The sequence below is a fragment of the Danio rerio genome, chromosome 1 (assembly GCF_052040795.2).
Source record: "Danio rerio strain M-AB ecotype USA chromosome 1, GRCz13ab, whole genome shotgun sequence".
NCBI lineage: Eukaryota > Metazoa > Chordata > Actinopteri > Cypriniformes > Danionidae > Danio > Danio rerio.
This window is the reverse complement of record NC_141021.1, coordinates 46796638-46809675: the sequence shown is the minus strand read 5'-3', so window position 1 is coordinate 46809675 and position 13038 is coordinate 46796638. Positions and strand designations below refer to the sequence as shown.

Genomic DNA, 13038 nt, shown 5'->3' with positions numbered 1-13038 from the left:
TTAATAATATCAAGATTTTCATTTCATGGCACATTTAAATTATGTTTTTTGTGTGTGTGCTACCGTGTAATCAAATGTAATTAACCATTTTAGTCTATCTATTATCATCAGGCTTACAATTTCAAAAATGGATATATGAAAAGAGTTTTGTTCTCATATTATATTAATAGTCAATAATATTCTATCAAATTTTAATTTTTTCATTACATTAACACAATGCTTGATAAAAATGAAATATTGTCTGATAATGTATTATTATCTTTAGTCTGAACATAATTAGGCATCATTGTTGTATCAGTGTGTCAGATCAGTGCTCAGAATGTGCTTGCATCTACTTGTTCTGCAGTTTAGCATCTTGGTTTCACTAAGTTGCAGTGTAAGAAATGATTAATGTTTGCTTTTGATATTGTGCTTATGTTTTGATTGAAAGAAAATCTAGCTTTGAAATGTTTTGATTAGAGAAACCTGATATATTCACAGTGTGTGGTGAATGCGTACATGGAAACAGATAGACAGCGGGGATAACAGTGGTCACTGTTAATATGCACGTTTTACTTCATTTTAAGTTGATCTAAGATTGTATAAAACGTACTATGTATGTGAGACTCTTATTTTGAAAACATGACAGGCTTTAAAGAGTCACGAAACACCAAAACACATTTTTTTGAGCTGTTGACAGTTGTATGTGTGTCCCATGCTGCTAAAAACACTATTACAACAGATATATTTCACAAAAAAAGTGAAAATTGGTTGTTTTTGCATTATTTTGAGCAAATTCGTACTCCGGTTTGAAACTAATTTTTGAAGCTGAGTCACGGCCATGAGATCTTAGCGTGTATTCTGTATGCTGAAACAGGGGGGTTTCATGGCCCTTTAAGGAAGAATAATCAGGTTTGTGAAGCAGGCATCCATTCATAAACATGTTTACAGCTCGTCAGAATGCAAAATGTGGGAAATGTGGATAATAAAAGTATTCAGCATCACCCTGAAGAGGTATGATAAGGTCTGTTTAATCATATCATGTTTTAGATTCACGTTTGTATTGTGAAATTTACCGTGTCTGTTTGCAACAAACACATCTTCTTAATTTATTACTATATTTTTTATCAAATGAAGCATGATTATTTTGCATGTGTGTATTTCAGAGTACACCACACTGTGTGTGTAACAGCAGGTACTGACACCAGCTGCAGAGCATCAGAGCAGAGCTCATTATTATTCATGACTCTTCCAAATATGGTCAAAACCGATCTTCATTTTTTTTGCTTTGGCTTAGTTCATATTTATTAGGGGTCGTGACAGCGTAATGAACCGCCAACTTATCCAGCATGTTTTACACAGCGGATGCTGTAACCCCAGCTCCAGCTGCAACCCAGTACTGGGAAACACCCATGCACTTTTACATTAACACACATACACTATGGCCAAGTTTGTTATATCAGTGTGCTCAGAATGTGCTTGCATCTTGTGCTACATGTTCTGCAGTTTAGCATCTTGGTTTCACTAAGTTGCAGTATAACAAATGATTAATGTTTGCTTTTGACATTGTGCTTTTGCTTTGATTGAAAGAAAATCTAGCTTTGAAATGTTTTGATTAGAGAAACCTGATATATTCACAGTGTGTGGTGAATGCGTACATGGACACAGATAGACAGCGGGGATAACAGTGGTCACAAGAGTCGCTTTTATTACCGTTCAAAAAGGATGTGGAGGTTTTACACGGCCTATTGGCCAAAAACACCCGTTCCTCTGCCACCCACAGCCCGGTCCCTAACCCACCCCTGTCAATCAATCAATCAATCAATCATCCCTGACCCAGACGAGTCAGCCATCAGTTAAGGCTCATTGTGATGGACTGATTTCCTCAGGGGAAAAGTGCATGGAGGATGAGGAAGAGGAGGAAGAGGGAAGAAAGAAAAAGATGGGAGAAAAGGTGAAGAGTTAGAGAGAGAGAAAATAAAGAGGTGGGAAAGAAAAAGCCATACAGTCATCTGATATACACGCTGCCCGCACCAGACTGACCTTCATCCGTTTCTGGTCCAGGATGACTCATACGGGCGGTGCGCCCCTCCTCTCCTTCTTGGCCCTCCCCCCTCCCCCTGCTTCATCTTCTCCCCCTCCTCTCTTTCTCTCTCCCCTGTTCCCTCTCTTTCTCGTCCTCCCCAGCCCTCACTTGGTGGCCATGGTGTAGCAGCCGTCTGGGTGCCACTGCATGTCCCGGATGCGCCTGACGGACTGGAACTGGGGATGGCGAGCGCCGTACTCGTTAAAGTGACGATAGTCGCCCTTCTCCAGCAGGTACTGGCTGCCACGGTAACCAGGATACTGGTAGCCCACCCAACTGTGGCAAAAGGTGAGAGAAACAGAGAATGATAAATAAAACTGTGGTACAGAGAAGAGACTCTTCATTTATTTTTCACAATATCATTAATATTAGATTTTATCTTAGGGAGGGTTATTTATTCAACTATATTATTAACCCAATAATGGTCTTTGTCCATATTTGACCAAAAATTGGGCTGAAACTGCCCCACATTTTTATAATTATAATATTGTTAGTTTTTCTGAATATTGTAATGAACAAGTCGTGCTATTAACAAACTATTAACTTACTCTATTAACTCAATAAACTACTAATTAGCTGCTTATTAATACAAGTACAACAGGTTGGTTTATTTATTCAACTACTACATTTTTTAACCCAATAATGTTTTTTGTCCATATTTGACCCAAAATCGGGTTAAAACTGCCCCACTTTTTTTTATAATTACTATATTTATAGTTTTTTAATGTATAATTGAGGCTATTAACAAACCATTAACTAAGACTATTATCTCAATAAACTACTAATTAGCTGCTTAATAATAGTTATACAACTGGTGAGTTTATTTATTTGACAAAATAATAGAATTAATAACAGATTTTATCTGTTTTTCAGTATAGATCAAATCAGAAACTAAACAAAAGGCTGGGTTGTATTTTTATTTATAATTTTCTTGTTATATATGGATAAAACCAATGTAGGTTTATTTTTTATTTTAACTAAATTTATTTTAAAAATGCAGATTTTAGTCCATATTTGAGCCAAAATCAGGTTAAAACTGCCGACATATTTATTATTATAATATTGTTAGTGTTTTTGAGTATTGTAATGTACAATTCATGCTATTAGCAAGCCAATAACTAAGACTATTAACTGATGAACTACTCATTAGCTGCTTATTAATAGTTATACAACTGGTTGGTTTATTTATTCGACAATGTTTTTACCCAATAATGATCTTTGTCCATTTTAACCCCCAAATTTTAATGATTATAATATTGTTAATTTTCCAGCATAATTTAATTTACAATTGAGGCTATTCATAAAGCCTTAACTAAAACTAATTACTCAAACTACTAATTAACTGCTTAAATATAGTTATACAACTGGTGGGTTGATTTATTTAACAAAATAATTGAGTTAATAATAGATTTGATCTGTATTTTAGAATAGATGAAATCAGAACTCAATCAATAATGCTGGATTGTATTGTTGTTGTTTTGTTGGTCATATATAGACAAAACCAATGTGGGTTTATTTATTCAACTTTTTTTTTTTTTATTGTACAAAATAATTGTTTTTGTCCATACTTGAGCCTAAATTGGGTTAAAACTGCCCCACATTTTTATTATTACAATTTTGTTAGATTTCCTGCATGTTATTGTACAACTACTATAGGGCTGCTTAATAAAAGTAATACAGCTGGTGGGTTGATTTATTTAACTACATTTTAACCCAATAATGGTTATTGTCCATATCTGACCAAAAATTGGGTTAAAACAGACCCACATTTTTATCATTATAATATTGTCATTTTTTTGTGTACAATTGAGGCTGTTAATAAACCATTAAATAAGACTATTAACTCAATAAATTACTAATTAGCTGCTTATTTATAGTTATACAACTGGTGGGTTTATTTCTTTAACAAAATAATAATAAATAATAAAAAATGCTGGGTTGTATTGTTTTTATTTTTGTCAAATATGGACAAAACCAACATGGGTTTATTTATTCAACAATTGTTTTACTAAATAATTGTCTTTGTTCATATTTGATGTAAAATTGGGTTAAAATTGCCCCACATTTTATCATTACAATACTATTAGTTTTCTTGCATGTTGTAATGTACATTAGTTGGCATAGTTGTGCTGACATTTTAAGCCATAGACAAGAAATTATTGGCAAAATTAGTTACTAGTACAAAGTTACTGTAGATATTGCTTGTCAATGCAAGATAAAGCTAACAATAATTTGGTGAATATGCTTGGAGTGACTGTAATGGGAATTAGATCAAATGTAATGACTGTTTTCAAACAGGTTTCTCAAACAGGCTATAAGGTGGACAAACAGATTAATCACAATGTCAGGAAAACTATTTTACCTTTCGTAAGTTCATATCAGTTTAAAATGTCGCCAGATTGCTGGCTAATTTCACAACAATCCATGCATTTATATTTGTATGTTTTTGATCAGTTTGTGGTCCAATAACTGCTACGTTAAATGAATTCCTACAAAATCTCCACCTCATAAAATAACTACATTGTCCTGTGAGGTCAAATTTGTCTGACGAAAAATAAGCAAATTTTTCTAACTTTAAACTGCATAGAAGATAGTGTTTAGGGACACACTACTGCATTCAGCTCAGTGGGTCGGAGTGTATGACTAATAGATCACACACTTCGTATCCCTCTCTTGTCGAATCTATTTTTTATGCTCAGATATCACAGTCTACTTGCACTCTGATTTCCTGGGTGTGATATTACTTACGTGCCACAGCTGACCATGATGCTGCCAACACGGTCGGTGAAGCCGAAGGTGTACATGCTGGGCACGTCATCATCGATAATCTCCATCTTGCGGCCCTTGAAATCGCCAACTTCGTACAGACAGATCTTATGCTTTTCTGGGTCCTGTGAGAAGCGAAGGAAGAGGCAATTCAGGTATACTAAAAAAAATTTAGATTTTCTGTTGTAGGTTTTTATTGATCTTTTAGCCACTTTCATGAATATAGTAAGTGATATATGATGGAAGGAGAGTTCAAAGATATTGGAAGACTTGCATTACTTATCATTGACATTTTAGTTTTCATTTTTAGTTTATGTTTTTGACATTTTTATGAATTTGGTTATCATGAGATACATTGTAAAAATTGATAGGCTCCTCACAATCGATTTTTGTTGAGACAACATGAAGAAATTAAGTTTAAGTGGATTGAACATAAAACAATTACGTTGTCCCCATAAAACCTCAAGAATTGTGCTTTTTCAGCTCATTATAAATAAGTAGTATGGACAAACAGCAAACATCATTTTTTGAGTGTAGGAAACATAGGAAATCTTAGGAACCAGATTTATCACACTGAATTCATTCATGCAAATGTTTTTATTAATTAGTTTTAACACTTCTATATATAGGGGATAGGCTGGGTTTCAATTTGACCCAATGATCCAACCTGATATTATTACTTTTTATTTTTATTTTATAGTGTTCTCTATAAGTCTACTTAAAATGTTATCAAAATTTGACATCAAAAAACATTATTATATAGAAGTTATGGACTATTTTGAGTGCTGTTTTTGACTCCTTCATTAGAATGCAAAGTGTGAATGGGCGTGGCCAACTGTAGACGGATAAGTAAACGCCCACTACTCTGATTGAAACAGTTTTGCACAACAAAACAGGCAGTGAGATAGAAATAAGCAAGGATTTTCTGCAGAGGCGGAGCTTTTCCAAGCTATTACATCATAAAGTAGAACATTCCAGAACCTGTTGTTTTGTCAGACTGCCTTCATTATGAGCTGATTTTAGAGGAACCATAAAGTGTTGAGTTCTGAAACTTACAGGACGTTTTTATAATATTATGAGCTCAAATATCTAATGATCAAGGGAATTTTGGTTTCTCACTTCATGACCCCTTTAAAAGAATCCCAGAACTGTGTATTCTGAATATATGAGATGAATACCATTCTGATAGGTCTGAAGGACAGCAGATAGTCGTTTCTGTGGCAGTTGCTCCAGCAGTCCCAGCGGGGATATTCACCCTTCTCCAGGATGTACATCTCTCCACAGAAGTTCATCTGCTCCCAGCCAACCCAACTACATAAATGAAGAACGTGTTGAAACGCAGAACAATTGGTACATCGCTCATTGGTAAGTACGATCTAAACACTCACGGGCCGCACTCCACGCGGAGGGAACGCACTCTATCCATGCCCATTTCACACACGTTCATGCACTCGTTGGAGATCTCGATCATGCGACCCTGGAAGTTCTCCTGATCAAACACGTACATCTGAAAGAGCAGAGAAGCTACTATTAATTAAAGGGGTCAGTTTATAGTTTAGCTTAGCTTAAAAATACTGCACGAACACAACACCCACATCTATTTCTATGGTTACTGACATGCTTATCTTTAACTTTATGCATCTGTAAATACTCTACCTTGTAGTTTCCCATGCCCATCTCGGTTTTCTTCTGGGTCTGAGCAGCCTTCCCATCAGGCTGGGAGGCAGGCTTGGACTTCTCTCCACCAGTGGACATGATGACTACAAAAAAAGGAGAGCATACGCATGAGTTGGAGAAACGTGAATAATCAGCAGCCTCCTTGCTGGAAATATCTATTGTTGCACATGAAGTGATGTCAAGAACTAAATATTGCTCAAAGCAGTTATTGAGTCCCATTTTCACAAATCATTGAGTATATTTATAGCCCATGGATGAATTCTTCACCCACACTTACTTGGCGAAACACTTGTACAATAGCGATTAGATGTGAAATGCTTATTATGTGATGACTAATTTACACATAAATGACAAAGTGGTCCATTAGAGGGAAACATATGGGACCTCTAAAGTATCTGAGGAAAAATGGCATAATTGCTTGATTTAACTATGATGCCTTCTACCAAAAATATTTGGGTTCATACTGTTGAAGGCGATATTTTTAGCCCCCCTTTGAATGTTTTCTTTTTAAATATTTCCCTAACGATGTTTAGCAGAGCAAGGAAATTTTCACAGTATGTCTGATAAAATTTTTCTTCTGGAGAAAGTCTTATTTGTTTTATTTCGGATGGAATAAAAGCAGTTATGAATTTTTTAGAAATCATTTTAAGGTAAAAATTATTATCCCCTTTAATCTATATTTTTTCGATAGTCTTCAGAACAAACCATCGTTATAAAATAACTAGCCTAATTACCCTATCCTGCCAAGTTAACCTAATTAGTTAAGCATTTAAATGCCACTTTAAACTAATTACTAGTATCTTGAAAAATATCTGGTCAAATATTATATTCTGTTATTATGGCAAAGATAAAATACATCAGTTATTAGAAATGAGTTATTAAAACTATTATGTTTAGAAATGTGTTGAAAAAAATATTGAGGGGGGCTAATAATTCAAGGAGGCTAATAATTCTGGCTTCAACTGTATATTGGGTCTCAAAATGAAGAGTTAAAGATGCAAAAGCCTCTATGCACCATCGAATTTTCTTCTAAAGTGAGCATTTTTCTCAGCCTCTATGTTTTTGTTCAGTTATTTCTATTTAAAGGCACTGAAAACGACCGATTCATTACCATAAAAGTGAAATAACTGGTCATAAACACAGGATACTGAAAAAAATGCTAATTTAAAAACAAAATGCAGAGGCTTTTGCATCTAAACTCTTCAAATATTTTTCTTCTGAGTTTTCTCTCTTTCTTGCTTTTAGTCTAAATATATAAAAAGACTTAAATTAAAAAGCAGCTTCTAGATGAGCAAAAAATATTTTCATAAAACAAGCTGAATAATCAGCCAATAGAGTAAGTCAAATAATCCCTTTTCCAAACTAAAGCAAGATTATCTTACTAACAAAGTCATTGGGAGATTATTAAAAAAAGAAAAGAAAAACTTTGATTTAACCTACTTAAGGTTTGAAACATACACTGTAAAACCCAACAGTCACACTGAAAAAAAAATTATTCAAAGATTATTCCTTGGATTTACTCAATTTTTACGTTAAATGGTTGTAAACAATTTATGTGGGCTGAATTTAAACAAACAAATTAAGTTGAACATTATTAACCTTCATTTCTGTGTTTAAATTCAACACAAATAAATTGTTTGCAACAGTTCTGCATGCAACACTTTTTTCAGTGCAACTTTATCAAATGAAATGAGTGTAGTTAACTCAAAGTTTACTGAAAGTTAATTTTACTCACTTAAAAAAAGTTTTGAACTCAGTATTGAAGGTAATGAGAATACCTCATTAACTTGAATGGATTAAGCTCACAGTACTCATATAGATTATTTTTTAACTTAAATGGTTTGTAGCAATCAGTCTCCTCAAACGGTTTAAGTTGCCTTAACCTATTGGGTTTTACAGAACTCAGTTGGTCTGAGTTCTCTTTATTTATCGGGTACTACTTTACTGTGCTCAAAGTGCATTGTTTACTCAAATGGATTAAGTCCACAGTACTCATTAAGATTAGTTTTTGAACTTAAATGCTTTGTTGCAATCGGTTTACTCAAATGGTTTGAGTTACCTTAACTTTTTGGGTTTTACAGTGTACTTATTTTTTGAAAACAATATTTTTTTCTTGTCTAAAAAAATCTTCTTAATTTAAGAATTTTTAGACTAAAACTAGACAAATAAAAGCATTTTTTGCAGTGTAAGATGATAAATGAGCCCAAAACGTAACTGTTTTCCGATAAATGCTCACATCAATAGCTTCTGTGTTTTTATATTTAATAAACTCATTTCTTTCTATCCCTCTTACTCTTTATATTAACATCAGTTTCTTTCTTTTTTTACCATCATGACTAAAAGGTTACAGTAATCTTGATCATAAATAAAAGGATTCCATTTTAATTGCTTTCTATTTGATGACTAATGTCAAAGCTGTTAAGAGATTTTCTTACACAACCCATGTTGTTGTTGTTTTTTTTTTCATCTATAGTCTATGCAACCAGATCGATGAAATGTGGGTTAGTTTTTGCTCACAGACCCCCAGTCTCTTACCTGTGTGTTAGTCAGTAGCCGCTGTCTGTCTCAATCAGCGTGTCAGCGTGTGTATTGAAAGCAAACATGTGTCCCTTTTATAGGCTGGCGCCCAGCATGGGGGGATTAGGCCCACAGAAACAAACTCGCTGAGCTCACCAACCCACACACAGAAAAGAAATCACCCCATCATCAAACACACAGACACAGAGAAAGAGACAGAGGACACTATACTTAGTTTTAAAACCTAAGAAGTTATTTTAATATATATACAAATGACCGGTTTTGAAACTTTACAACATTATAAAATGAAAAACTGCAAAATTAACATGATTATGTGCATGTTCATTTATGTACTGAAGGCTGAAATATATGCCACTCTTCTATTAGATGTTTTTGGTAAGAGCCTAATGCATTTGCTGCCAGCAGCTCATCATGAGTTTGTCTCATGTTGAAAGCACATTAGCCTGTTTCCCTGGCACTTACTGTAAAACCGACAGAATTAAATCACGTTTGTCAGTGTAATGGAGCATCAAAGCCAAACCCTGATCAACCAAATAGAAAATGTGGCACATTTCCAAACTTATTCCTAATTTATATGTTTCATAAAATGAAAGCTGCCAATAAAAGTTTTTATTTGTTTCATTTACAAAGTACACTAACCTGCTTATGCAGCCCATATGTTGTGTTAAAACTCTGGCAACCGTCTTGCCAACTGCGGGAGTTTATGGCAGCAAAAGCACACCAATTAAAACTTCATCTTCATGGGTGAGCATTACTGTTGGCTTAAGAAATGTATATTTAAAATAGTTTATAGAAGCATATCCCTTGCGTGAAATGCAAACTTTGACACCCAGTCACAAAATATGTAGATAGAAGGTGAATAGGCGTTATTACACGTTCAAAATGGCAATGCCATCCGGACCGTATCTCACACGAGTTGTCTAGTCTCTCTTGTAAAAAGTACATTTGAAAATTCATGGATACCAACAAATACCCTTATTAGTATTTACATTTTTCAAATCTTTCAAGGATTAGGTCAAAGACTTAGAATAAAGGTTCTAAATAAAATGTTTTCTCTACTTAACAACAATACAGTAGCGAAAGTTGACTTCACTTACGTCAGATTCAGCTTTTGATGGGTTATTTTTCCAAATGATGATGTCTTAGGAGTAAAAATGAGACAAATGAGCTCAAGTTTGGGACAAAGTCTTGACCTTTGTTGGTGGGATCTAGTCTTTCAAACCACCCCTGGCCACGAGCCTTGTTTAACATCTACAGGTATGTTGATCCTGGAGCAACATTTCTATCAGTCACATTTAAGGCATAAGTTTAGAGTTTATATTAAGTTCATATGCTTACAGTTAGCATTGTGTGCTTCTAAATTATTGTTATCCAACTATTATTGCCCTGACTTTGGGAATAATTTAGGGTTAGCTTTACCTACACTGTAAAATCCAAAAAGTTTAGGTTACTCAAACCGTTTGAGGCAACCGATTGCAACAAACTATTTAAGTTCAAAAACTTATCCTAATGAGTACTGTGAACTTAATCCATTTGCGTAAACAAAGCAATTTGAGCACAGTAAAACCTGATAAATGAAGAGAACTCAAATCAACTGAGTACTGTAAAACCCAATAAGTTAATGCAACTCAAACTGCTTGAGAAAACGGATTGCTACAAACAATTTGAGTTAAAAAACAAATCTATACGAGTACTGTGAACTTACGCCATTTAAGTAGAAGTGCTGAGGTGTTTAATTTACTCATTACCTTCAACACTGAGTTCAAAACTCTTTTCAAATGAGCGGAATTAACTTTCAGTCAATTTTGAGTTAACTACACTCATTTCATTTGATAAAGTTGACTGTTGGCTTTTACAGTGTAGGGATTGGTTTAAAATCACACCCGCCTTCAGTGATTGCTTGTGTTTACTATAAAACCATTAAAATTTGACATAAATATGAATAATTTTCAAATCTTTAAGACAGGAATTATGTTTTATGTAATAGCACATCTATTTTGTTATAATTATGGACATTTATTTTTTATATATACTGCCATCATCAAAATGGCTGCTTCTTACTTTATTTGACTTAAGATGATGTTGGTGAGAGTGTTAGTTTACTATTTACTGCATCTTATAATATCAGACATAATAAAATGAAGCAATTCACCATGTTGCATAATTCATACTGATTTTGATGAAAATTAGTTAATATACAGCTGAAGTCAGAATTATTAGCCTCCTGTTTACGGAGAGAAGATAACACGTTATAGCTTAAAGGGGCTAATAATTTTGACCTAAAAAGTGCTTTTATTCTAGCTGAAATAAAACAAATAAGACTTTCTCCTGAAGAAAAAATATTATCAGACATACTGTGAAAATTTCCTTTCCGTTAAACATCATTTGTGAATTTTTATTTTTTTTAAATGTTCAAAGGGGGTTAAGGAGCTGTCCCTAAAGCATAACCATCATTACTGCTGGAAAGTAAATGATTCCACCAAAAGATGACGGTAATTTAGCGTAAATGTCTGGTAAAATCATTTCTGATCCATGCACACTTCTGAATTTTACATTTACATTTACATTTAGTCATTTAGCAGACGCTTTTATCCAAAGCGACTTACAAATGAGGACAAGGAAGCAATTTACAAAACTAAGAGCAACAATGAATAAGTACTAAAGGCAAGTTTCAGGTCTGTAAAGTCTAAGAAGGGAAGTAATAGTAGTATTAGTTTTTTTTTTTTTGTACAGTTAGTGTGATATTCAAAGAGGCAATTGCAGATTAGGAAGTGAAGTGGAGACTAAATAGTTGAGTTTTTAGTCGTTTCTTGAAAGTAGCGAGTGACTCTGCTGTTCTGATGCAGTTAGGGAGTTCATTCCACCAACTGGGCAGATTGAGCGTGAGCGTGAGCGAGAGTGATTTCTTCCCTCTTTGGGATGGAACCACGAGGCAACGTTCATTCACAGAACGCAAGTTTCTGGAGGGCACATAGATCTGCAGAAGTGAGAGCAGATGAAAAGGAGCAAGGCCAGAAGTCACTTTGTAGGCAAACATCAGAGCTTTGAATTTGATGCGAGCAGCAACTGGCAGCCAGTGCAAACCAAAACCAAAAGAGTAAAAAGTAAAAAATTTATATCTGAAAGTAAAACAAAAGTCAGAATATGTTATCTAAAATACATATTAAGGTTGTTATTGACTACAATAAAAATATAAATTTATATATTGTGTATAAATTAACTAATTTTCAACACATCTTTATGAATTATGCAACATTGTGAAGTTCTTAATTTTATTATGTCTTATATTACAAGACTATGCAGTAAATAGTGCACTAACACTCTCACTAACACCATCTTGGGTCAAATAAAGTGCGAAGCAGCCATGTTGATGATGGCAGTATATAAAAAAAATGTCCATAATTATAACAAAATAGATGTGCTATTACATAAAAAATGTATTCCTGTCTTAAAGATAAAAAAATATGGCATATTCATGTAAGATTTTAATGGTTACATAGTAAACACACTTTTAAAAATGCGGGGTTATTTAAGCTCAAATTAAGTAAAATATGGAAAGGGGTCTGGATGCAGACCTGGTGCAGTGCAATCTGAGCTGCATCTAATGCTTTTAATGGGCTCACCTTACCCCACCCATAACCCTACCCCTCATCGTGACGTCACTTGCTCCATTTGAGTGCATTGTGTCTGACATTGCATCGCTGAGTGATGCAATCTCAGCTTGCATCATAAAAGGTTGCATCCAGATACTATTGAAAATATGGACTAACCTAAACATTGAGTTAAATTCTGGCTTAATAATTGAATTAAAATAAATAACCCAGGAGATAGGTTAGTTCCTATTACACCCAAAACTGGGTTAAATAACCTGTTGTTTTTTTGTGCAGATATAGACAAGCAATTGTAGGCGTGTGATTTAAACCTAAGCTAGGGTAAACCTAACCCTAAAATAATCCCAAAATCAGGGCAATAATAGTTGGATAACAATAATT

General features: G+C 34.1%; 1 protein-coding gene across 1 annotated transcript; it reads right to left on the bottom strand.

The window, feature by feature from the left end:
• Positions 1 to 1661: 1661 nt before the first annotated feature.
• crybb1l2 (crystallin, beta B1, like 2) lies at positions 1662 to 9092 on the bottom strand. Its single transcript, NM_001100437.1, has 6 exons — positions 9044 to 9092; positions 6488 to 6591; positions 6220 to 6338; positions 6010 to 6142; positions 4814 to 4956; positions 1662 to 2341 (listed from the first exon to the last, which is right to left on the bottom strand). The coding sequence occupies exons 2-6, from the start codon at positions 6584 to 6586 to the stop codon at positions 2170 to 2172; spliced, it is 666 nt and encodes a 221-aa protein (NP_001093907.1). The 5' UTR covers positions 6587 to 6591; positions 9044 to 9092; the 3' UTR covers positions 1662 to 2169.
• Positions 9093 to 13038: the final 3946 nt, after the last annotated feature.

Excerpts from the sequence above, each read along its gene's own strand:
- crybb1l2 (NM_001100437.1), bottom strand. The coding sequence starts at position 6,586 with ATGTCCACTGGTGGAGAGAAGTCCAAGCCTGCCTCCCAGCCTGATGGG. Across the intron at positions 4,957-6,009 it reads CCTTCAGACCTATCAGAATG|GACCCAGAAAAGCATAAGAT; the intron begins GTATTCATCTCA and ends CGCTTCTCACAG. Across the intron at positions 2,342-4,813 it reads ATCATGGTCAGCTGTGGCAC|TTGGGTGGGCTACCAGTATC; the intron begins GTAAGTAATATC and ends CTTTTGCCACAG.